Below are 26,975 nucleotides of genomic sequence, written 5' to 3' on the forward strand. Positions count from 1 at the left end.
GTTTTTGACAAGATTGTAACTGTAATGAGATTTTATTTTATATGAATGAAATGTTAATGATAGAATGAATGATATTCTTTCATTCAATTCAACAGATTTACAGCTTGATGATTAAACACTACATCCTCAAAGCAAAATGTGTGGGTGGTAATGTGTCTAACATCGAGACATGCATGACTGAGCATAAGTGAAATCAAAACGTGAATGTGGATTGAAGACAAAAATGTTTTGAAGAAAAAAAATCCCAATTTTTGTCGTACTCATACATTTGCAATTGCATAAACCAAACTTGCATAATCATTAAAACACACAGCTTTACAGCACAGGAATACAGTTACAGCTTTAAAGTTAAAAGTCTAATTCTCACAGTGCATTTTGCAGCAGCACGGAATTTTTAAAAGCAAAAAGCTCTTAAAATGACATTCACAATCATCATAGGTAGTTTAGAGATCCATGAAAAGGAGGAAGAAAAGGAGAATGCAATGTTCAAGCAATACAGTGACATTATGAACAGGACTCCCACAGGAATGAAACCCTCTCTGAAAAAGAAGTAACCCAACTCTCAGAGATGGTTTGGAATAGCAACAACTTATACTAATCCCTTTCGTTTCTCAACATAAAACATTATTATTAGACTTGCAAAAAAAGCAGGTTTACCTTTACATTACTGTTTTAATGCAAAAGTAAGTGGTAAAAGGAATAGGCCATTTTTACGACAATTTTTCCCTCCAACAGAGCACAATTATGAAAAGCTTCTACTGTACCAACATATATACATAAACATTTATGTATTACCTTTTCACATTCACTTAAACCTTATGGGTAAAGGTAGAGGATGTATTTTAGAAAACACACACATACAACCACAAACACATGAAACACAAAATAGTCAGTGTTATGAGTCAGGCGATCTTAACTCCTGAAGAAGTAAAAGCTTTACGTTTCTGAAATCCATTTTTTCAGTCACAGTGGTTTTGCTCTTGATACATATGTCTTGACAACGATGTGATTTTTTTTAAATGCAGAAAGGATATTTCAGGGGACTCTGATATAAACTGTAGAAGCATTTACACTTTCTTGGAGAAAAAGGACATTACACGTGTTTACAGATGTTATTGTTACTCCCATTCTGAGGGCTCCCCTCCGCAGGAAGTTGTTATGCTTGAGACAGACAGTCTATGTTTATCCTTCAGTCGAGATAAGGTGGTCTCTACTTTGTTGCCTACTGCTTCTTTATATGGAAGTAAATACAACGTGGGCGATGCCTGAGAAAGTCTCTGAAGCCACCAGCAGAGTCTGGTCAACACAATGCAGAGCAGAAAAATGTAGGCTTGACCCTTTGGGACCTTTCTGTAAAATTGAGAAAAATCTACTGACTTTTTGGTCTAGTGCCAACCTGTGTTTGAGATTTTTGGTCTTAAATAAAAATACACTATATAGACAAAAAAACCAAAATAGGCTTCATCTGTTAATCTTCAAATTCAGGTGCTTTCTATTCCATTGCCACAAGTTTACAAAATCAATCACCTAGCCATGAAGACTGCCTTTGAAAACACTTGTGAGAAAGCAGGTTGTCCTAAAGAGCTCACTGAATTCAAGTAAAGGTACTGTAATAGGACACCATCACTGCAGCAATTAAGTTTGTAGAACTCTTCCCTCTTGAGTGATCTTACTGCAAGTGGAAACATTAAATAACCGCAACAACTCAGTCATGAAGAAGCAGGCCACGTAAAGGTACCGAGCGAGGTCGGTAATTCTCTGTAACTCTCTGCTGACTCAGTAACTTCAGAGTTAACATCAGCATGAGAACAGTGCCCGGGGAGCTTCATGGTATGTGTTTCCATTCCTGAGCAGCTCCTTTAGGTGGCCCAGTACTTGTGTCCATATCAAGTGCTTTGGTTTTTGACCAAATTTGGGTTCTTCACTGGATACACTCATGCTCGTTCATAATAACCACTGACACATTAGTAATTAGCATTGCTAACACTGGATCTGCTACACATTAGCATATGTTGCACATACAACAAACATTGACATCATTAGCATTCAGCTTGGATCACCCCTATATGGAAAATAAATTTCCAGCCCCATTGTCTCCATTAGTAAATGTTTCCTAATATACAGAAAGTTCTATGAGACTTATATATCACACTGTGATTTAGTTCTATATTTATTCTTATGCATAATAAATTTTACTTGATTAAATTTTAATTCATATGTTTTTTAATTCATGTTTCATGACACACAAATACATTTTCAATACATAAGTTGTAGTATGAGACACACAAGTCTTTCAAGACATACAAAATACAAACATTTCCTGTAAGTTAATTTAATTTCCATATGGGGATATCCATGGTGGCAGACTTGTTAATGCTATTCTGGGTTATGGGCAGTGGACAGTTCAATAATAATCGTGTATATCTGTTACACACATATGTCATCCAAATAAACCGTGTAAGCAGGCACGTTGCGTGAGCTGAATCTCATGTCATCCATGCTTTAGACACAGATAATGCATTAACAGACTTACTGACTTACTGTGCCTTAAAGAAAGGGCCGACTGATCGAGATTCAAACAACAACAACTATACATTCATACATTTCCATACAGCTTTCCTCAACTGCATATATTCAGATTTTACAGTATGTCATCCTTGGGCCTGACATGACTGTAAGTGTTCCTTAGTCCCAAGTCACAGTGCTGTTTTAATGGCACAACTCCCCTTGCAATGTTGAAATAACTTCTGTCCATTAGTGGAAAGTTAACAGTTAGTGCAGTCATTTTTTCCAAAGTTAAGGGAGAAATTTCAACGGCAGCGCGTAGATTTAAATTGTGACAGTCTTGTCTTTGTGCCTTCAAATACTAGGTGCAGGAATTTTGGATTCATACATTCATTTCATTTTAGAGTTTTCCTTAAATGTTTTTTTCCATATAGAAACGTCCTCCAGCCTCCAGGCCATCACCTTGCACTGCCATGGGTTTTTGTGGGTCATCGAGGTAAATTGGAATACATGTTGGTTGGTGGAACTGACGTGTCTGGTGGGTTGCGTTGTATGACATTGTCAAGGGGTAAAGACAGAGCGCAGTGTGCTGTCGTCTTTACGGCTCCTTTACTGAAGCGGAAGCTCAGCAGAGAGCAAAGGTGGCGAAACACGGACTTGCGGCAGATGATAAAGACCCAAGGATCAACGATGGGGTTGACCGCATAGAATCTGAAAGCTGTCAGGTTCTCTTTGTCACCGCAAAATGGATGGATCGCATTGATAAAGCCTGCAATCTGTAAAGAAAAGACAGAGAGAGCGTCAAGGTCAGATGCAATTCCTGTGATTTCCAGTTTACAAGTGTAAATGTTTCTGTACCGTCTCTTCTACAAGGCCAAGGTCAACAGTTAGAGAGACAATTTTTGTAGAATTGTAAATTAAACAATCAAGATGTGTTTGAAGTGCAAAATTTCAACTTAATTAAAATAAAAATCTGTCTATTTTATATACAGCTCTGCATTCTCAGAAGTTCAAAATTAATGAGACAATCAAAGCAGTTTTATGGCCAGGTAAGACCTGTTCCCTTCAAAGTACTGAATATGTATGTCATAGCTGTTCACTGTTAGTGTAAGTGCGGGAGGTCATCATTAGGCTGACAAAAAATTTTACACTGATCTGCTCACCAACACCAAAAGACCTGAAAGACCACAGAAGACAACTGAAGTGTGTGATGACAGAATTATTTCCAAGGTTAAGAAAAACAACTTCATAGCATCTAACTGAGCCAAGAAATCTCTTGAGGAGGCAGATGTATCATTGTCAAACTTTATTATAAAGAGAGCCTTCATGAATGGAAATACAGAGAGTTTACAACAAGGTGCAAACCACTGGTTACACCAGCCGACACAGTTCTCTAAAATAATCTTTGAACGGATGAAACCAAGATGAGCTTGTACCAGAATGATGAAGACAAAGGTATGGAGAAGAAGACAAACAGTAATAAGTTATTAAACGGTAACAATGTATTTTTAAAAACATTAATACAAATTTTTGAGAGGAAACTTCTTGACAGCGGAAAGTTTTTGGCACACGATTAAAGATATTAAAGAATAAACGTTGTCTCAACTGGATGGAGACCATTCGAAGCTTCCTCCAGCAAATAGAGCAGAGTCGTCGGCACTTTGTTGCTAAAGCCAGATGAAAACTCAACTGCGTGTTCAGCATCAGTGTCAAAGGAGATTGCTGTGCAAGGCTTTAACAAATGTCAGCATCATCACACTCTGTGTAAGCGCATCTTTAAGTTTCAAATGTACAAAGTGTTCCGAAAACAGACCCACATAAGGCAGCATGTTAAAACCACATCTTTTTCCTGTATCGACCTTTATGGTATGACAGACTGGAGAAAAGCAGGCCAGACAACAGCAGCAGCTGGCTGCCTACAAAGCCAGGGCAGAGAGAGAAGCAGCAGCTGGCAAAGCATCTTTGTCACCTCACTCCCATTCTCTATCAACAATTCTCCATTTCCTCCACGAAATATCCAACAAACATTCTCCTAATTAATGGCTTCTGCTGATTGACTGCTTTTCTACATCGGTGTAAATGTTTCCATGTTGCTAGGGACTGGACTGAAAACTAATAAGCAAGAAACATGAGAGAGGCCTGAGGGAGAGTCCAGACCCAGTGCAGGGACCAGTCACAAGCATGACTGCATGCTTCGCACACTTATCAGCTGGCTAAAATCAACCAAACATGATATTTCACCTAAAGATGTCTGGGTATGCCGATGACAAACAATTTAAAAAAAAAGACAGAGAATAAGAGAAGAGGCACACCCAAAATAACAGCACTTATCATGTGATTTTACTGAAAGGGGTTGAGCTCAACGGTATAACAACATCAAAATCCTGGAAGAGAGCCGTCATCCTGCATGTGTCAGTAGCAGTTACAGTTGAGCGTGGAATGAAATACTCTCCAGATGTTTTTGACTTTTTAGGAAGTAATCATGCAATTTTAAGTCGTCTAAAATTTCTTGAATTGCACAACTGATGCTGGCAGATTCTAGCGGATTTCACAGGCTTAATAAATGGCAGATAAGACACGGAGGGATTTTACGAAAACACATCTGAGCTAGTGTGTCCTCAACTTCCTTTCACACAACACGTTTCCTTTTTTGCAGGCGTAGACTGCAAAATTTCACAATTTACCTGCTGCCACCACTTTATTAGTAAGTTTCTCTCCTCCTTGTTACTACATTAGTAGCAACTGGTAGTAAAATAAAAAATAAAAAAATTCCAGCTTTAGTAAAAACCAGTAGCTTCCGAGATGGAGTTGGAACTCAATAAAATTATCAATGTCGACTGTGTGTAAATGAAATGCCAGCAAACTTGAAAAATAGTCACCCAAAGTATGTAAGCAGGAAGTCACTGCAGCATCAAGAGCGGTAATAAAACTTTGAAAAATTGGGGAGCGGTTATTTAATAAACTCATCTGGAAGTATTCAGAGAGTTTTGAATGTTTGTTTTGTTAGTTGAAAATTAATTTTTTTTAATTCATCACTGCGTGAAGCGGCTGTTAACTGCTTTGTGATTGCCAGCGTAGATCACGTACATTACTAGTCTTAAAATTGGCTTTTGTTGCCTAGGCATCAAAGGTTACACTGATATACACGCTGAAAAATGGAAGATTACTGAATTCAAACTGTTTATTTGAATTTAGTAAACTCAAGATTTATGTATCGTGTGTGCGTGTGGAAAAGGGCCCGAGTGTACAGATGTCAGCACAATTTGGTGGCAGATACATTTTAAAAGCTCTGGAGAATCATAGAGAAAGATGTTCGTAGGAACGATAAAGGAAATATAACAACACCCTTAACTATTTTGGCTTCTGACCTAGGAAAAGGTCTCATGCTGGCAATAATTTCTTATTTGATTTAATGTTTCAAACAAAAATGAATCTTGGCATTAAACACACTAACAAACACAATGACAAATGCTTCTTGTGCTCAATGCAAAGTTATGGTACCCTTAATTCATCACGCGGCGCTGCCAGAAACATTTCAAACAGACTCGTGTGCTCTGCTACCTTCCTCGCTATTGTTGTCTCACGCCACATTACCACCCTCGCTCATGCTTCTGCTCCCTACATGCCACCCTGCCTCTTATGGTGCTCTCGGCAGGCTTTAAGCCCCGCAGAGACAAACACAAATCACGAGCCGTCCACTCAAAGCACTACAGGCTGTGGGGCCAAAACTGATGACATGTCAGGCTCTCCTTAAACAGGAGCATATTAATGGATCTGTCTGTGCTTAAAGAGCAGGCCAGACATAGAGGGAAAGCATCATGGGGGATTATTTAGGAGAACAGAGAACCAGGGAGCTGCAGGGAAGGCGTGATGAAGACATATAATGTATTATATATGTACCGTATATAAATCTAGCCAACAAAGTGCCGTACATGTGCAGTTGCATTCACCTATCACCACCCACAGCCTTGCAAATTGTAATGACAAATACTGAATGAAACAGAACCTCGTCTCTTTTGTAGCCATGGAGATATTTACCTTTTAACCAAATACTCTTTTAAAGCAGGTAAAGAAATCGATGGATTTTAAACATTTCACAATTATACGCAGAAAGCTTTGGAGGGCACTGTTACCAGACAAGTACCAGACTATTATTATTATATTTCAGCTGATGGTTTCACATCCAGCCTATTTTACTTTGATATTTCAAGAGCCCTCGGACTTCTCAGTATGGTTTTACCTTGCCTGCATGCAGCTTTCTCAATCCTCAGTTCCTTCCCTCACCACCTCTCCTCAAGTCTTAATCCTACCCAGCAGAGATGCAAAGAGAGTGGAGCCAAGGCAACAGGCATATAACAAAATGAGGTATTTTTGCTTAGATGCTTAGACAATCTGAATGAATGAAGAGACTCCTTTATTTACAGACCCCCGCCCCACCAATGCCATGGTTTGTATGTTCCAGCCGTGTCACGCACGTTAGCAGAGGATGCAACACCTGTGCACCCTCGAATAAAACTCGTCCGACAAGCCTCCTCTCTCCTCTCTGCCAGATGCATTTTAGGAATTGAGACATCCTTCAGCATGGCATATTTAGATTGATTTCTGGGTCATGGTAGTGATGAAAGACAGAGGAGATGAGGAGGCACGTGGCATCATTTGCTCTGGTCTGACCGGAGATGCAGTTATCCTTTATTTAGGCCACCCGTATTTTGTTTTGGAGATTTTGCTTTTGTTTTATTTTGCTCAAATTGTTTTTTATGGATCTCGCTTCTTTGTTCTGACAGTCTTCATGTACCTGGATCCAGGCCATCTGTTGTAAATAAGGCATGTAAGACACACATAGGTTGCATGTAAGATGGTTGATGATGGCTGCTTCATTCAGGAAACAGACCACATAATGGATTTCTACACTCTACAACCCATTACTGCCTATCGTGTTGTCCTAGTGGACTCCCCTAACTCTGTCTTCCTGATCCTGTTTCACTGCAGATTATTCTGAAACTTTAGATCAGACAGTGCAGAGAAAACGGGGCTTTTAGAAATCATTTACAGATCGATTACAGTCTCTGAAGGAATTAAGATTTTTGGAAAATATGCGTAATTACTTACTTATTCCTAGAGTAAGAAGAGAAGCTCAATATCAATCTCATTGGTGCCTGTTAAACCTGCAATATTTGTTTTGTTTTTTTTAGTTGGAGAAAATTAACTATTAATACAAAACTGACATCGTATGTGCAGCTTCTTACATGTTTGTATTCAATATTTGTGCTTCTTTAACTTCTACAGAAAACAGCTGCTTCTTTAGTTACCTAATGCACCCCAGTGTTTGCCCCCCGGCTGCTTGCTTTTCAGGAAATGGAAAGCGTGTTGTGTAGTGTGAGGTCGCTCAGAGTGTTTCCGTTAAAAAAAACACAGCCTGTGTCAGTAACACTGATCATAGCTTGAGCTAGATCTGCACGAATCTAAAGCTATGACTCCCACAATTTACAATACACGAACTCATTTGATCTGTTTTTAATACAAAAGCACTGATTTTAACAGGTTTAAGTATGGAAGTAGCTTAATGTGTACTGATGTTTGCCACAAACATTATTGTTTAACAAATTTCTGCACTTACAGTTTTGTGTTATCATCATTTCAGAGGACGTCACACTTACAGTCATTTCATGGAATCTACTCACTATTTGCCGAATCCTAACATTTGATCTGAACCTGACCTTAAAAGTAAAAGCCTTTCACCGTAGCCATCCCCTTCAAGGGTAAGCTAGCAGTAACACAACACGTGCGACCTTATTGCCTCAGGTTGATTCATTCACTTACATTTTGCTCTGAAGTGATTCAGCGATGCTCACACTGATGATATTCTGTTTCCTTCAGCTTCATAACTTGCTTACAGCTGTTAGCCTTTACAAGCAATAGTGAGTCATTTGCAGACTTTTTGGTTCACTTCATTTAAGTCTTTAAGAGAAATCTAACACACCCATCCTCCATGGAATAAATTTATAGGCTTGAGCTTGATTAACGCTCTCGTCTTGCTTTTTTGGAAACAAATGAATCATTTTGGGTTGTAGAGTTGGCAACAGCACGAGAGCACAATTTACCAAAGGTGCGTGAAACTTTGCTGTATTTCTGTTCTTTGGCCAAAAGGTTGCATTAGTGCAGCGACAAAGATTCCTCGGAGGGGGCTCTCTGCACCGGGGCTGTGATCGACCGTGGCTGCCCAATTTTACTCTTTAAGTGTGTGTGTGTGTGTGTGTGTGTGTGTGTGTGTGTGTGTGTGTGTGTGTGTGTGTATGTAGCCATATGGAAAAGAAATAGTAAAAACTTATATGATTTACTCATGAAAGTGGCCACTTTCTCATTACTTTCATACATTGTTTTAGTAAGTATCCAAAACATACAAGTTTCATTATATAATTTTTCAAGGGATCTTATATCTGTTTTCACTCTTATATGCTTTTCATACAAGTTTCACACAAGACAGATACAAACTTTATAAGATTTATATATATCTTTTCCATATGGGTATCCATGATCGTTTATGTTAATGAGAGTGTGGGGAGTGAGTTGGAGGGCGGGGTAGGATTGGCTGCTTTTAACCATGTAAAGCACTTTGTGCTACATCTTTGTATGAAAAGTGCTTTATAAATAAAGATTGATTGATTGATTGATTGAAAGGTAATCGTACAAAGATTTATAACCATGGCATAGCATGGAGGCATCTGATTCATTCAGCACTTTAAATGAGGTGAATCATAAAAACTACTAACTACGCACAGATGAGCCATGACAGAAAAATGAACGGCCTTTTTATTGTGCAACTCCCTTTAGTGGTGTTTTTCCATGCCTAACATACAACACTGGGAGAAGGGCTTCTGGGTCCTGTGGGATGCACAGCAAGGACTCTGTGTTCCTTGAACTGTTCTTGGCCAGTTTGTTTAGTATAGCTTGCATGTACGCCCTGTCCTGGTAGGGAAAGAGGGGCACATGTGCATGTAAGGTGCCATTAACACAGGATACACTTGGTTTGGGTGGCACATGTTAAAATAACGTCCATATAAACGCCAGGACCGTACTATGTTTCGCTTCACCTTTCAGTGTTTTCTTTATTTATATTGTGGCTGAACTGTGTACATATTCGTGGCTTTATTTTTGAAAGTAATCTTTTACTTTTAGTGACATTTTTCCACATGCAGTAAATTGGTGGAAATGTGAGTTCACCCAAGTGTTTTTTCCCCTGTTTAGTTTTCCGAGTTGTCACTTCTCTTCAACTTCACACATCAACGAACCTTATCCCTGTTTTCTGCCCGTGTGTATTTATCAAAAGATTCATTCAAAACATGACAGCAGATTTATTTTCTCGTAACTCCGCTAGAAGGTCAGCGAAAGGTTCACCACACCACATTAAAGTTCATTGATCCATTGATCATTGGAGATTATAGGATTTCCACTAACAGCTATGCAGGAGTGTTTTCTGTGTTATTTCTCCTGAACGCCTTAAACAGAGCAGCACGAGGCTTAGTGACATAAAGGCTGTCTGAGGATGCTTATCTCTGAGGATGATTATCTCCTGAGATCCTGAAGTTGTTTTGTTTTTGTAGTTGGTGAATTATTCAGTGTGGCACTATAATGCAAGGGTAGACAGGTTTTTTTGTTGCGTGTTTTCTGACATTTGAGGTTAAGGAGAACGTACAGAGAGGAAAAATGAGTGGGTGTTTCCTGCCGACACCGTCTGCAGGATATACATCTCTCGTGCATGTACAACGGCTCAATGGTAACATTTGTTTTCCTTACTGACTTTTTCACAGAAAACACATCCCAGTCTTTGGAGATTATTATTAAGCTGTTCATTTCCATGAAAGACATTTCCAGAAGACAAAAAACTATATGCTGCAATAAGTGACGGTAGTATAGTCAGTCTATATTGATATAATCAGACATGCTTCATCAGGGGAATTACACTGTCTACACTTACGGTCCATTAGTGAGCTTCCTCTCTAAGATGTGCCCAACACTACAGTGAACTACTGCACCTGAAAACATTAAACCTTTTATGATCATCATCTATAAATGACTTCTGAGAATAACGGACTCTCTGAACACTCACACATCAATTCAACTGTCTGCAAAGACCACAGGGCAAAGTAATATTACATTTAACACGCATGCCTTGGTATCACAAAAAAATGATTCCTGTTTTAAATAGTACACAATGTCTTATACATTACATGCTTTCTAAGTTCGTGGAAAACTCATAAAAGTTTTAAGACAAACCTTTATAATCTCTTTAGAATTCAGGGCCAAATAAAGCTGTCACTCTGAACTCTCTCACAATTAAATCCTGTCTCGGGAGCAGGATGTGCCAAATGTGTAGGAGTTGTCGTTTGCTTAACAACTGACAAAAAGAGGCTGGTGTCAGAACTACACTTCTCAAACTCCCCAAAAGAGGAAGTGGAAGTAACCGTGAAACCATAAAACCCCACTTTTCAAACTGGACAGTGTAAAATATGAGGCACAGTGTTTTAGCTGGGCAAATTACAAAACCTTGAGAGTGTTACAACAGAAGAAGCTGTAGACCGACACTTCCTCTTCATTGGAGATAAAAATGCTCATTTTCTCTGCTGTATCTGATGCTGCTGTGGTCTAAAGAGCTTGGAAAGAAAAGCGCCTGGACTTCTTTAAGTTTCTTGAAACTTAAAGAAGTCCAGACGCTTTTCTTTCCTTAGACTACGGTGACCTGGATGACTGAGAACCTTCACAGACATGATGCTACTGTGCTTTCGTGTATTGTTGACAGGGTCATATATGCCCTTTGAAAACAGCAGGAGTGTATCTTTTGAAATAACTTCAAATCGAACAGAATTGCTCACAGTAAAGTGTAACTGTTGTTGACTGAGGCTGTGTTTAATGTCACTAGTGCAGCCAGATGAATTTAATCCTGGTTGCGACATTCTTTCACAGAGAGCCATCTGGACATCATCCATGTAAATTAACCGCATATAACCGAGGACTATGAACTAAATCCCTTGTTGCTGTTAGCAGTGAAAAACATCCACTGGAACTAATTTGCTGTTGCTTTAAAACATCAGTCCCAAGGACGTAGATTTGGCATGGTCGGAAGGTACGTGTCCCCACCAATAATTTGATCTATTCGAGTAAAGAAAAACAAACCCGATAGAAAGAAAAAACGATGTGTCAGCGTCTCATTCACCCAGCGGAGCAGAAAGAGTTCAATTACGTCCTCTACTGGAGTCCTACGTCATGTGACAAATATGGCCAATGTGATTGGCTGAGCCTTTCAGGGAGCTCTGTTTAGTTTTAGCAGTAGTGATGTGCGATACCACTGATTTCCTTTCCGATCCGATACCAAGTAAAATTCAGGGTGGTATCGGCGATACTGATCCGATACCGATACTCTGTACAAAAACTTAATGTTTCATTGCATTTCATAATACAATATATAATTGTATTATGTAATTGTAATAATAACATAACCATATTGCTTCATAATGATTAGAGGACATCAGACAACTTGTTTTTATTGCTTAATAATGCAGAATAATCATATATTAAAAAAAAAAACTGACGTTGTGCGCTATTTGAGCATGTTGCCTGCCTGCAGCACTCTGCGAGAGACGTCTTTCTCGCCCTAGCAGCACCTGTCCCCGTCCTCCTCTTCAGTTCGCCTCAACATAAGCTCATCATATTCTGTGATGTGATTTACTCCGAGGTGTTTGACGATGTCAGTGGTGTTGCCACAACACCCCACTGTCTTGCCACATATACCACAAACCGCGTCTGGGCTGTTTGTGGAGGTAAAACGCATCCACACATGACTCTGTTTGCGCTCAGCCATTGTTGTGAGTGTGCACGCCAGGGGCTGCGACACATTTATACAGCCGTATTTCGCATATGACTATGAAAGGCGTAAGAGGAAGTAGTTCCTTCAAAATTAGAAGATCCAAATGATATAGTTTCTTTCCACTGCATTCATTTTAATGGAAAAACTACAAATTTACCCCAGAGTACTAAAATATCGATATTATAATATGAGAATCGATTCTAGAACAAAAATTGCTGGTATCGGAAGAATCGATATTTCAGTATCGATCCGCACACCACTATTTAGCAGCGGCAAACCTGCGCTGCGAGGAGGAGAGGAAGACGCCAACAAAGAGGAAGAACCTGGATGTAAGAAAGTGTTTTTCAAAGAAACCTGTAAGTCACTTAAAGTCAAGTTCACTCATAAAATGTGTCCGTCACAATCACGTTACAGGCTATGCTAGGCTTTGGCCCACATCAGTCTAAAACTGTATGTACCCATTAATAACGTGTTTTGGAAACTAACTGCACAACATGCAGCACTATTAGTTCTCTCAGTCTCAGAGCAGCATTTCTAATTTTGATTGAAACTGTCAGAGAAAACAGCAGCCTCGAGCAGCCAGGATATTAGATTACAGAGGCTGTTAGAATTATATGTCTAACGTTAAAATGTCGGTGACACAATAATTTCATCCTAACGGCACTGACATATTCATAGGGTTAATTTTTGAGACAAAATGTCATGAGGTAGTCATGATTTTACAAATATTCCACCTTGTAGTGCAGTTTGCACAAATTGTTTTAAAAATGCACTCACCCTACAAACATTACTGATGAGTCAAGATCTGCACAAAGTGACAGAAACACTGAAGCAGCTTCACATTGTATTCTTATTGTCATGTATGTCCTATTTGTCAGGTGACAGAAGAATTAAACAATACTGCTGTATGTCCACCAGGAGAGACTGGACAGTATAGATGTAAAACAAACATGCCAGCAGTTTATCTCAGTTAACGAGAGGAGCAGGCATGTGTTTGGCTGCTTCACATAGCGGACATTGAGTTGTTGTGTGGGACACCAGTAGTCCATGTCTGTTGCTGTAACAGTAGTTCGTGTTTAGAATAAAACATCCCAGCTCACTGATCTGATCGGGGCAATAGTGCCTAAAATGTTGCACAATTTTGCTGAGAGATCTTTTACTTTGTGGTGATCTTAGACGAGTAGTTTATGGACAAAAACCACCAGGTCATTCAGTGTGCCTTAGTGCCAAAGTATAACAGATGTTGGTGTACTATAACTGAACTAATGTTGTTAAGTCCTTAAAGTCATATTCATTTATTGTCATGACTGTATTTGAAGCTGTTTTTATTTTTGTATGATACCTGATTTATATGGAATATGGCTGAAGTAAACTAAAGCCTAAAATACTTAGTCAGTGATTTGTTTAATAGTAATTTAACATTATATAATTCACATATAAAACTATGAATTGTGATTGTAAATGGTTTAAAAGCATGTATAATAGCATATGTAGGCAAGTGTGTTCCTCCTTTTATCAAGAAGCAGAGACAAAAAGGAAAAAAGAGTTCGGTCCCCACCAAGGCCAAAACCAAATCTACGCCCTTGATCAGTCCTATTTTTTTGTTTGATTTATTGATCTTCCATCCCTGTTATGGCATTATATTAACTCTGGTGATGTGATGATATGTGACATGGTCACGTAGTCAAAGGGTGACACAACCAGCTGGGGTGGAGGTAGCCGGTGAGCGCTCTATGTTTTAAGCACTTTGTAGCTGATAAAGCCACGATTCAGACGACCTTTCAAAAAACAGAATTATTTTATTGCTTGTCATCCCAAACTAACTTTCATATAGTTATGAATCTATACAGCAGTAAAATAAAAACAGGAGGTTATGATTAGCACACTGTTTCCACCCACAGCAGGTGACAGGTGATTTCCTCACTTTACTGCAATGCCAATAAAGTCTGTTCAGCTGACAACTGTTGCTTTTGTGTTGACTATATTTATTAGACGAACATCACTGGAAGCGACTGTGTGTTTTTATCACTTTCGCACAAGGTAAAGTCGACCTTTTTTAACTGAGCTCATTTTGATCCAGCTCATCACCTTTATTGCACAACAGTGACAGGAGAGTGAAAGTAAAATATGCATTTTTTACATTTAAATTAGTTTGTTTCCAAAAACTTTAAACGTTCTGAAGACGCAACCATAAACGAAAGAATACATTACTTACATTAAGCCTGTCTTTTGAGCTACCATATTATAATTCTGTAAATCGTAGACCTACTTTCTCGCCCTATATTTTGGATATTTTTTAGCACTACTAAATGAATGGATGCTGTCCACAACGAGGAGCGCGTGACATACAAAGAAGAATTCCAGGTCTTAACACGCACAGCAGGCCTTTATTTTGGGCTTTTCCAAACTGGTTCTAACAGCAAACCAAAGCCAAATAAATCCCTCACCGTCTTTAGTTGTTATATTTTTGGGATTAGCTTCATTATTATAGTAAAAACACTGCATTATAAACCTCATTAAAATAAAAGCGCAGCATATTAGCAACAATATTGCAACACTATTCTGGTTAAACACAGCCAAGAGAGTTACACCTGCATCGCTATGTGGTTTTCACCCCCTGTATGGTGCAGTTTTAAAGGTTATCAAAGCGGTTTGCATAATTCATTTATCCTGCTAATGCGAGCTCCAAATAACCACAAAGCACTTCCTTTATGAAGTCTGTAAGTGACTATTGCTAAGTGCTGTGTTTGAATGTTTATTTGGATCTTTGATTAAATTTATAACTGGCATCCTGATCAGAACAGCTGTGATTCAGCATGATTCCTTGTCATTGTCCATCTCTTAGTTTTTCCCACTGAGCTGCTGGGACCAAGAATCTACGTGCCAGGCTGTGTGCTGGGTGTGTGTCAGCTGGGGATCAGCAGCATAGCAGCATCAAAGGAAACCTCTCAAACAGAAGATAATAACAAGGATTGAAGTCTGGATTACGGCACTATCGAAGCACACAGAACAGACTCTAACGCAAAGCTAACTGTTACACAACTGCGAGACAGATTAACCAAATGAGACATAATGTACACAAAGAGTGAGAAGTGAAGCCAGCTAGTTGATTCCTTATGTTTTCAGTCTTTATTCCCAGATAACAGGCTCGCGCTCGCACACACACACACACACACACACACACACACACACACACACACACACACACACACACACACACACACACACACACACACACACACACACACACACACACACACACATGTTATTCATTAACTATCGCTTAATAGCTGTTGAATAAAAGTTTTGATTGATTCTGTTTCGGTTTCTAGTTCTGTTCTGTGTAGAAGAAACATGACAGGAAGAAGAAAGTTAGATATTTTATATCACAGCTTTTTAAACTACATGCATTCATTTCAGTTTGAGTGTTACAGAAAAAAAAAACACAATTAAAAAAGTACCTCGCCATGTCACTTGTGCACAATTTTTATCAACAGCAACTTGTCTGTAATTTAAAAAAAAAACAGTTCCTCTACTTAGGAAGTTAAGTCTCATTTCCATCAGTGAGGGTCACACATCTAAAACTATACAAATACACCCTATGTGGACTGGCTATTTGCCGACATGATGTATTTTTAGGATTTTGCAGGACTCTCTGGGAGAAGATGAGAGCAGAGGAAACTTCCCATCATATTCTCAAGTTCGCTGCAGAAGTAAACATTAGCCAGGGTGCAGTGACCCCCAAAATTTCAAACCACCAACTCGTCACTACTGTCTGGTTGCAATTATGTTGTTTCGTTTGTTTAGTCCCTGTTGTCTACATACTCTGTCTTAGATGTGTTTGAAGGCAGAAGTTAATCCACGCACAGCTGAAATGCATTTTGGAAAGAATCATAAAGAGGATTCATTGATGTGTCCCCCCCACCCCTCATCCATCAGTTCCACCCACAAACATTTTTTTAATTTATTGATATCCTAGATCAATGACTTCATTGTAATTCTATAACTTTATGAGATGTGTGGAAAGTACAGATGCTGACGTATCCTGTCTCCGTGTTGAATAGTTAGAACAATGCTCTGATTTCATTAATAGAAGAAGAAACCTTCAGCCGCTCCTTTGTGATAAGGTACCACTACAGCAGGTTAACATGTTTGGGTTAGCAGAGCTCTGCACCAGTTTCTCCAGCTGGAAGCAAACCAGCAAGCTTCCACATGTTGCGCAAACATGTTAACCACTGCACTACTGAGCCAGCAGTTTCTGTAACAGGAAATTTGTATTACATTTTTCACTGTGACACTAGCAAAATTATTTTGCTTTCTCATGGAGATTTTCTTTTCTCTTTAAAAGACTTCAAAAGACTTCCTCATGACCCAAGCTGAGGGCACACCTGAGCACATAAAATACACACATTAATAGGATTTACTGAGATGAGAAAGGTCTTTACAAGAAATATCAGTAACCTGGTTAGTCATACATGATTCTTACTCAGCTGGACGATTAAATTAAAAGCAGGTTATGTGAGAGTCAGTCAGTTGTAGACTGTTGACCGAACTGTTAACAGTTTTTACAGTTCACAAAGTTTTTTTCTTCCTTCCTCTTTTGGGGCCCCTCCAGCAGGCAGCGTGGCCAACTCAGGGATCACCCGAAGCAGTCATTTAGTTGGCCACGCTAAAAACCAGCCTCGCTATGATAATGGTTTTTAACTGCAGCAAGGGTTTCACCACATTATTGAACTCGAGTGTCAACTGCTTCCCTTTTCAAGTGTCCTTCAGCACATCAACAGATGCTCTGCCTATTCTGCCATTGTTATCGTCTGTTTGATATGAGGGTGTTGTATTTCACTGCTGTGCCATTGTGCCAGGTCGCTTATCTCCTAATGCTGCAAACAAGGCGGAGTATAAAACAAGAATCCTATTGTTCTCTGGAGCTGCTAACATAAGGAGACTAGACTTAGCTGTGTTTACTTAAGCTAATTATCAATTGTAAAACACAGATAAGTGGTTGTGTTTTGATAAGTGGATATGAAAATGGATTTCAGAATCAGAATCAGAATACTTTATTGATCCCTGGGGGAAATTATTGAATTTGAATTAACTCTGGATGCCAGGGCGGAGATTTGTGTCTCCACCTGCATATAAAACCAGGGGTTTTTGCTTGTTAGGTGAACGTGTAAACCACTACACTGTGGAGCCATTATGAAAAAGTCACACCTCTGTTTTTCAAATCAAAAATACATTTTTAATTACACAATGTATGCCTGGGGGAAATGTGATTACTGTATGTACCAACATATCATTTTATATCATTTGTTCTATATAAACTTTTTCCTCGTCTTGTGACTTTCCTCACAATCTGAAGCGACTACACAAGCCCTAAGGTTGAGAAACTCTAAACTTGGGTGTGGAGCACATTTCACACAACAGCGTGTGAACAATGACACTGTTGACAGAAAGGCAAATAACTGTGCACACACGTGGCAAAAAAAAAAAAAAGCTACCCAACTACCAAGAGCTCTCAAAGTGAATGTATATGCAGCAAATGGCTAACTGAAAAAAGGGGTGCTGGTACTTTCTCTTGTATGCACACAGGCACACCAAAGCATGACACCTTGCATCTGTTTGGACCAAATGCCTATGTTCCCGATAGGGATTGGCAAGTGAAAAAGAACTGAATCCTTCCTAGAGTTGCTGATCTTTTGCTTTAATTGTCAAGGCCTCAGCCACATAGGTTTAGTGACCATGCACAGTAAGATCAGTAGGAAGAAAATTTATCAACAAATGTATATGCAATACTAACAGCCTAAACACATATAGAATCATACAGTGGATCACTGGTTCCTCTACAAGACATTTTACTGTATCTACCATAAATAATAGCAAATAATTCTTGCTGGGTAATCCAGCTGTGAGTGCAACTGGTTGCCTGCCTCTCTGTATTGGCCTTGGTTAGACTGACCTGTCCAGGGTGTACTCCCACTTCTCGCCCTGTGGTAGGTGGGATAGACTCCAGCTGTATTACCATCAATTATCTTTAAAAAAATTCTGCAGAATTAAGGGGCCTGTAACCTCAAGCATTAGCCAGAGTGCAGCGGTAGTGTGAAACTGTTACATTTCATAATGTCTTGTCCTTCCAGTTTTACCACTGAAGTATTCAATATGTAACTGCAGAGAAATGTGTGGTAGACAATCTGGCTGGAAGTAGAGAGATCATTCAAAGGACAGAGAAAAAAAAGTGCCATATACAGGAAATAAATGACGCGCAAAAGCGCAACAATCACTGTTTTGACGTTTAGATTTGAGACAAAAAATGACTTGTATAGAAGAGTCTCTCATAGCCACAAATCCACAGTGAATTATCAGCCAGACTCAAGACAGCTGTTTTCAGCACAAAAGAAGATCCTCTGAGAGTCACCTAGCCTGCACCAAACAGCAGACCAAAAATGTCAGAAACTAGATGGTAAACAGAACATATAGCAGCTAAAGGAACAGATTTATTTTTACTTCAGGAGTTGGTCATGGGGATACAACTGAGGGACGCATTCAGAAACACAACATTAAATAAGTGCTTAGGCTGCTTCACACTTGTTGGATGTGCAAATAAGCAGCTATAGTTATGGCTCACATTCTCAGAGTTGAAAGTCACAAAAAAGACTGTTAAAAAAGTATCTACTAAAGGTATTCATTAACAGTGCCAAAGCATTTCGAGCTCAATCAAGCATGCAGAGTACAGGACAAGGTTCAGTTAAGCACATAATCATCATCAGTCACAAACAATTTTTCATTCGGGGAACCAAAAACACATGAACAGATGATGACTGCTGCAGCTGCCCCCATCTGCTCCACATCTGTCTTTAGCCTCTTCCATTCATTCTATTCCTCAGCCATTAAAGACCTCTTCCACAGCTGCTCACCTCCTATTGTACTGGAGCCCAAAGCCATGTTCTCCAGCTCCCACACTTAACTGGCACATCAAAAGGTTTCTTCAGGAGATTCGTTGGCATCATATGTTGTCCGATTTCAGAATGAGTTCAAAGGTAAGGCAAACAGGATAAAACTACAGGTAGTACAAAGAAAAGCAAGATCAACAAGCCTGCAGCCATCTGACTACTGAAATACAAATAAATGCGTGCACATGCATGCGCATTTGTAATGTGCACAAAATAAATGCTTATTTTATAGCAATTATTGTTTTTATTGAGTTACTTTTGAGTATGTTATGTATGTTAAAAATAAAACTGTTTGTGTAGAAATAGAAACAAACATTGATTAAATTGTTTTACATATTTTTTGTGAACGAATTACTTGATTGATCAGGCAATATGTGCTTAATTTTTAAGTTTTTATTTTATTTTATTGGTGCCCTTTTTTTCTTGTGGGTGGTTAAACTTTAACAATGTTTCCATTCTGTAATCAGAAAAAGCCTTAAGTGTACAACATAGAGCGTGTTTACCAGCAGCAAAAAGAAGATGCCCCAGTGCCCACTTTTACAAAAGCAATCCAAAGTAATTAATTACACATTTTACTCTGATGAAGCAATTACAATTACTTGACTCAATATAGTTTCAACAAGACAACTAATAATCTCTCAAGGAAACTCCCCAACACTGTATAGATGTTTGCATGTGTGTATCTGCTTATAGGCACAAAGGAAAGGAATCCTCTTTGTTCTTTTCACAAAGTCAGCTGCTGATTGCAAAGCATCATCTTTCCTTTTAGAGACAACACTAAACCTCACAACAGGGTTAAAATACCACAGAAACAAAAAAGGTTCTTATTTTCAACTCTGTCATAGCATAAGTACTTTTACACATGTAAGTACGACGCCCATGCTGCGTGGACTGTGCTTCTAACAACAACCTAAACACATGCAAAGGTAATGGTATCCTATGCTAATGTCACACAGAGTGCTTTCCATTCTAGTTTATGCTTCCTCCTGTCCTCGCTCCTACGTGGTGTGGAAACAGTTTTCCCATAGAGAAGATGGGGAGCGAGAAGGGTCGTGCAGGAGGTTTTAACAAGAAAACACAAGTGCATTGCTTATAGAGGTGGCACAGTGGTTAGCCCGGTTGCCTCACAGCAAGAACGACCTGAGTTCAAGTCTGCCATCTATTTTTTCTATGTGGGGTTTGCATGTTCACCTGGTGTTTGTGTGAGATCTTTCTGGATGCTTAGCTCTTGTTCTTTCTCCAGCTAGTCGCTCAAGTTGGTAGTTTAGTAGAATTAAAGAATTCAACTGAGATTCCCAACTTTTGGTTTCATTTTAGACAACCTCTGGAAGGCATTTTAACTTCAATCTTCTGGATCTGTCTGGATTTGGGAAATTCCCCTCTTCATCCACACTAATTTTCTCAATCTGGATCCAGTTGGATGCAAATAGGAGTGGCCCTGAAAAAAACACCAAAAGCCTGTTATTCTGCATATTTTCAATGGCATTCAGGCTTTGGCTATGACTGGGCATGTTAATGCATGTAAGAACTCCAGGCGGTTTGGAAACTATTGTTATAATATTTAGTTGTACGCTTGTTTAAGTCCTGCAGGGGAACAACGAACATGCATCTAAATGTTCTTGAACTAAAAGCAGAATATCCTGTGAAATTTGTCTTCATAACATTTTGTTAACTAATACCTCAATCTTTCTTAAATCTATGACCTGACAAATAGTTTACCAATGAAATTTTTGTGTCTTTTAACAGAAGAACTGTGTGCTGCATACTGTTCCACATAGCATTTTGAAAACTTCACTCTGTGTGATTTCTCTTGTCCAGGCCTGTCAAACAATCCAGATTTATGAAGCGCTGTGATGATTCTTGGAGGAATGATGCCCTGTAAATGTGTTAAAGCTGCCTGCTGTTCATCATCTTCCCAGCAATCAGCCCTCTTGCCCAGTTAGCTCACAGCTATTGGAAGCAAGTTGATATTTCCATTTTTCTTTTTTTCAAATCACAGAACAAACTGTGCTCCTGTCAGATTTGTATATCACTAGCCCCAGCAGAGTGAAAGAGAGACAGGGTTCAACAGGAGTTATATGAAGTCCAAAGACTTAACATTAAAGTAATTGAGGCGCTTAAATCAACGGTAACATGACGTATCTACTGTGAGAAGAATCAAAAAGAAAAAGGTTCATTTTTTAAACAAAATAAAAATGGAAATTTTATTTTTATTTGCTATTTCACTGCTACTGCCACTAAGCAGTGTTTAATCTTTGGTCTACATTTGACAAATGTGCAAAGGAGATGCCAAACTTTATACTGCGGCTGTGGGCGACTAGTCGACTAGATGTTTAAACGTTGCTTGTCTTGATGGTCCGTACTAGAAATAATATTTGGGGAAAAGTATTATTCTCTGTGAATGGAAGATGTACACAAGCACGGGGGAAAGTAAACAAACGATAGCAGCGCTGTTTTGCAGTACTCAGATATTAAAAAATGAGCAGCTTATACGTCGGCTTTGTCAGAATAAACTGGAATCTAACCACGCAGCCAAAGCAATGTGTAACCGCATAATGATGCTAGCAGAAACCGAGGTTCTTGCTGCTAGCACTGTTAAAGCTCGCCAAACACTGTAATTTAATCATTGTGTGTGCTAATCTGATACACGACGCACATTTCAGCTACATTTAAAACATGTTTGGTTATCAAGAAACTTGACTCATATTTCATGGAGCTCATTGGACAATGGTTAACTTTGTCCATTGAAAGTGTGCTCATTGTAAATGTTTTCTGATGCTTTTCCTTCTTTTAGACTAGCAAATTATTTTGGATCCCTACGTCATATATCAGAACGCTGATGGTTTGAAAACGATTAAAACAAATAACTTTATTATTTAAATAACTGAAAAGAAGGAAACAACATTCACAGGGTGACATTTACTGTCATTCAATTTCCAACTTCCCAGCCTCTAGCCTTCCACCTTACTTAGACGGCCGTATGGTGGGTAAAACTACTCAGAAGATCAATGACTGAAGAATTAGTATGACCTCATTCGAGCTGTTATTTATTTTTTTTAGATACAAATAATATTTTCAAAAGCGGCTAGCTGGAATTTATCATGGATTTTTTTTGCACTCCCTAACCACACACACAGGAATCAATACAGATCTGATGATTGAGATGGGCATATGGCATCTGCCCTAATGGAAACCTTTTATGAATAAGTTAAAACATTAGTGATTAAATCGAGCCCATGCTGCTGCTGATACAGTTGCTCACTTAAAAAAAACCCTAAAAACCAGGAAAAACCAAAAGCCTGCCATTTGTTTTTCATTATTCACAAATGGGATAATTGGGAAAATTTCTAGCAAAAACAACTTTATTGAGCCAGGTATTGACCAGATGGGTCGCTTCAGGAGTTCCCATAGTGACACTATGAAGGGCATCGATTTGTAGACTGAAGGAAACAGCTTTTAAAATAGAGATTACAATAGGTTAAATACTCACATGATTCTTATTGAGCTGTCAATTAATGCTTATAAACTTCAATGGCAGTATGCAACAGTCATTTTACTGTTAATTCAGCAGTATCAACTTGCATAATCCTGAGAGAACGCTTTAAAACCTTTCCAGCAGCAGGAGATGATTTTTGTTTTTCATAGCTGTATTTTTAAACATTTTACAACCAACAGAGAGCATACTGGCAATAAATTTGACAATAAATCTGTAACAATGTGTCAGTGTCTGCCTGAGATTAGCTCTAATTGGATAACTGAACCTAATAGTTTCCAGCTGTCTGCATCAATTGCACGGTATTTAAAAGTGTGAGTGGGAGGTAATAGATAACATTAAGATCAGGGTCATAGTTTGACAAACTTGCTAAATAATGCTTATGCGAGCCAGGCAACAGTAAACTAGACATACATTGCCTTTCCTTCTTTGTCTCATAGATCGTGTTTTACCACCTCTCTGTCTGCAACACTAATAGTTAATCTTGCCGTACTCAGAACCAGACCTCAGAAAAATGCAGAGAAAACACCGCTTCATTTATTAGTGTCCAAAAGCCATTCAGCGGATGCAAGATTGTGAAATGTGATCTGTAAATACAAAGTCCACACACATTATTTATACCTGTGAGCCAAAGACCATTGAAAATAATGAATGTGTCGTGATACGATAAATATTGATATTCCCTGCCAAACTTAAATTTAAAAATGTAAGTGTTCATTTTCCAGTGCCTGCTTTTCATCTCACCTACATCAACCCAAGTGGAGTGCAGAGCCACAGAAGAAAACCCAATTCTTTAAAGTATATTCAGTTCCTCAGAAGTGATCTGAGACAACAAACACTAACCGGAAACACATGCTCAATGTTTTTATTTCTTCTTTTTTCTTTTTGCACATTGTTGTTGTAGAAGTGCAAGAATTAATGACCAAATGAAGACCGTATACCTCTTAAGTGAAGCAGAGAAATTGAGAATAAAAATTACACTTGAACTCTACATTGTTTTCATTGCAATGAACAGATTCAGACTTCTCTGCCCACATCTGCTGTGCCTCAGGCAAACCGACCATTATTAATCATGAGCCTACATCTGTCTGGAAGCTCTGACACGACAATCAAAACCACAATGTGAACAACCATACATGCACACACGTCTGCTGAGACGCTGCTGCAACATTGTCTTTCATCATATACACAACGGATATCAAGCTCATAATTTAAGCACGTTGATAGCAAAACTTAACGTTAGGCTAAATTTGACTTTTTCGAAAACAAAGCTCAATTACAGAAATACATAGGAAAGCTCAAAAGTAAAACAATTTTCTATTTTTAACTTTGAAACTGAAACACAAACTGTCTGCATGACTTCTTAAAAGGAGGACCGTGTGCTTGCAAGCGGTGAAGTTGGAGTTTCCTGGAATCTTACTCAGAGTGTGAACGAGTATGTATCGTCATCCCTGTCACTCTTAACCATAACTCAGGGCAAGTACAATCACATGGACCCTAGGTTAGTCAAAGCTTTAGGGCAAATGTTACCACAAACCACCACGAAGCAGATGGTGAGTAGACGGTGAATAGCACAAGCGTGACAAAATGCATTTTCAGCTTCCTGTAAACTAATTTATCATGAAACCGTCTGTTTAAGAATTTAAAAAAGGCTAATATACATATGACAGCACATGAATGCCTTTATAACACGATTCACACATCCTCTGTGAAAGGCAGGGCCGGACCAGTCTGCCAGGGTTGTCAGGTTGTAGGCACACTCCTCTTAAACAGAGGCAGATACCGAGCTGTGAAGAAAAATGCATAACACAAACACACAAGCAGCGACAGTGTGCTTTGTGTGGCAAAGGCTGCCATTAGGGACACACCTTTCATTAGCAAAGCACAACCGTTAAGGAGACTTCAACAGGGCAGACAAACACATACCACAACTTACAAAAACATCAACCGTCGCCATGCCACCAACAGCTTGCTATGTCCATAATAATTACAGAAGGGGGGAAAGGAATTCACTTTATTAGATGCACACAAAGTTAGGAAACCCTGAGGCTAAAATGACCTTACTTCTGTAAACTTTGCCTGCCACCAAACAGCACCTACTGAGCACCTACCACCTACCAACACTGAGGTGCCAAAATCTCCAGTTCCTTAAATTGGCACTTGAGGATCAAAAAGTGAGTCCAACCTCAGACTACAATGCAGAATGCCTGGACTTTTGCAGACATAAGCATTTTTGCAGCCTGACACACTTCACCCTCTTGGCTGAATGTTTTCACTTCCTGCACCAAAAAAGGAACAAAGCAAAGACCACAACGCTAAAATTGAGCCTTAAAAAGCACTCACCAATGCATGAAGTCAGGTGGCTCCATCCATCTTATTTACAGATTACATCAGACTTATCTATCATCACTGCAGATTGTGCACAAAAACATCCACTACAGGCCAGTAATGATGATAACAATAACTAAACCTTCTTTAACTTTCCCCTTTTTGTCTGTAAACTGCTGTAACCTCTTTTCATTTCACTGGGGAGCTGTGGTCATGTTTCAGCAAACTGCATAAAAGCAATCAGTGTGTCACCTCTCCTTCAAATGTGACTGTGTAGTAAAACTAAAAGGAAAAACAACATAATATCAGTAGCTTGCACAGAGGGAAGGTCAAATATAGACTCACAGTGAGAGGCAGTGAGCAGACCACAAAGATGACAGTGATGAGCGCCAGCAGCACCAGGTGATCCATCTCCTCTTCTCCCTGGCCAAACCAGGCCAGGCTCAGCCTCCTCTTTCTGCCCGTTGACCCGACCGAGCCACGGCGCAGTTTATGGCTCTTGTGCATCTTGCAAAGGGTGATAATCACGGAACCGTTGCACACGAACACTGCAAAGATCAGCAGTGCCGTGAGGGAGGAGTAGGACAGAGAGAAAGCCAAAACCAAGTTGGCCTGTTCATCCTCAGTCGCATCCATGTCAATGAAGCACCATGTCCCAGGGCAGTACTGCCTGAATTTACCATAACTAACGAACGGCAGTAGGCAGAAGGCCACAGAAAATAGGTAGATAAAGAGAAGGGTAAATTTAGCAAAGTTGCGGCGGATGTGTACAGAGTAGAAGTAAGGGTGGCTGATGGCCAGGCAGCGTTCCACAGCCATGGCGCACAGGATGAGCGTGGGTGCAAGGCCGAAGAAACTCATGGCAAAGCCGAAGAGGTTACACAGTCCTTTACCGCCCAGGTCTGTAAGGGACATATTACGGGCATAACAGATGAATACAGGTGGGCTTAGAAGGGAGGTGCCCAGAAGATCTGTGAGAGCCAGGCCGGTTACCAAGATGCAGAACACAGAGGACCTGGAGCGATGCTCCTTCTGATGCACTCCCAGGATAAACAGAGCCAGGAGGTTTCCGACAACACCAAGCAGAAACATGATGATACTTGTGGCCGGTTTGCCATCACGGCCCACAATGCAGGTATGGTTACATGGTTCATTTGAAACAATGCTATTGTTCATCTTGTTGAGAAGAAAATAATAACCCCCTCAGTGTGGAATTAATAAGGAATTCCCAGACATCAATAGAAAATCTTGTCCTCTTGACAGCAACATTTGGCAAGACGTAAGACAGAGGAGACGTGTGGTGAGACTCATAATCCTGTTTTGAATCAAAATATCAGAAGCCTCCTCTGGTTGTTTCTTGTAGACAGTTTTCAAATCTTTCTGTGGACCAAAAACAAACAAAGAAAACAACGAATACATATCTTTAGTTCTCATAAACATAAAGCTATAATCTATGGGAAACCCTAACCACGTTTTCACAAAATACAAAACAGCCACACTTTTCTGATTCTTCTTACGTCATCACATTGAAACGCTTAAAATATATCAAATTTTACTAAGAAATACTGACTCACCTTTTACTGGATCTGACAGAAAGCCCCCAACACATAAAAAGTACTTGAAAGTTATTTCTTCCCCTTTCGGTAAATCATTAAAGGTAGCACGAGTCTGCTCTGGTGTGCTGGGTTTAAATGTACCGCTGCTGGAAGTGTCGGAAAAACAGAATGAATCCACGGACGGAGAGGAGGACTGCTGGCGCGGCGCTTCTCCTTCAAACTTTATCTCTCTGTTGTCGTTGTGCCTCCTAACCGGTTTCGGATCGATGCAGTCTAGGCTATAG

General features: G+C 39.4%; 1 protein-coding gene across 1 annotated transcript; it reads right to left on the bottom strand.

Moving 5' to 3' along the window:
• Nucleotides 1-74: 74 nt before the first annotated feature.
• On the bottom strand, nt 75-26,927 carry ptgir (prostaglandin I2 receptor). Its single transcript, XM_085380702.1, has 3 exons — nt 26,710-26,927; nt 25,481-26,515; nt 75-3,281 (listed from the first exon to the last, which is right to left on the bottom strand). Exons 2-3 carry the CDS (start codon nt 26,309-26,311, stop codon nt 2,994-2,996), a joined length of 1,119 nt encoding a protein of 372 aa, XP_085236828.1. The 5' UTR covers nt 26,312-26,515; nt 26,710-26,927; the 3' UTR covers nt 75-2,993.
• Between the last annotated feature and the right edge of the window lie 48 nt (nt 26,928-26,975).

This window comes from Rhamphochromis longiceps, linkage group LG14, assembly GCF_057381845.1.
Source record: "Rhamphochromis longiceps isolate RC_006_pf linkage group LG14, R_longiceps_female_GT1.1, whole genome shotgun sequence".
Taxonomy (NCBI): Eukaryota; Metazoa; Chordata; class Actinopteri; order Cichliformes; family Cichlidae; genus Rhamphochromis; species Rhamphochromis longiceps.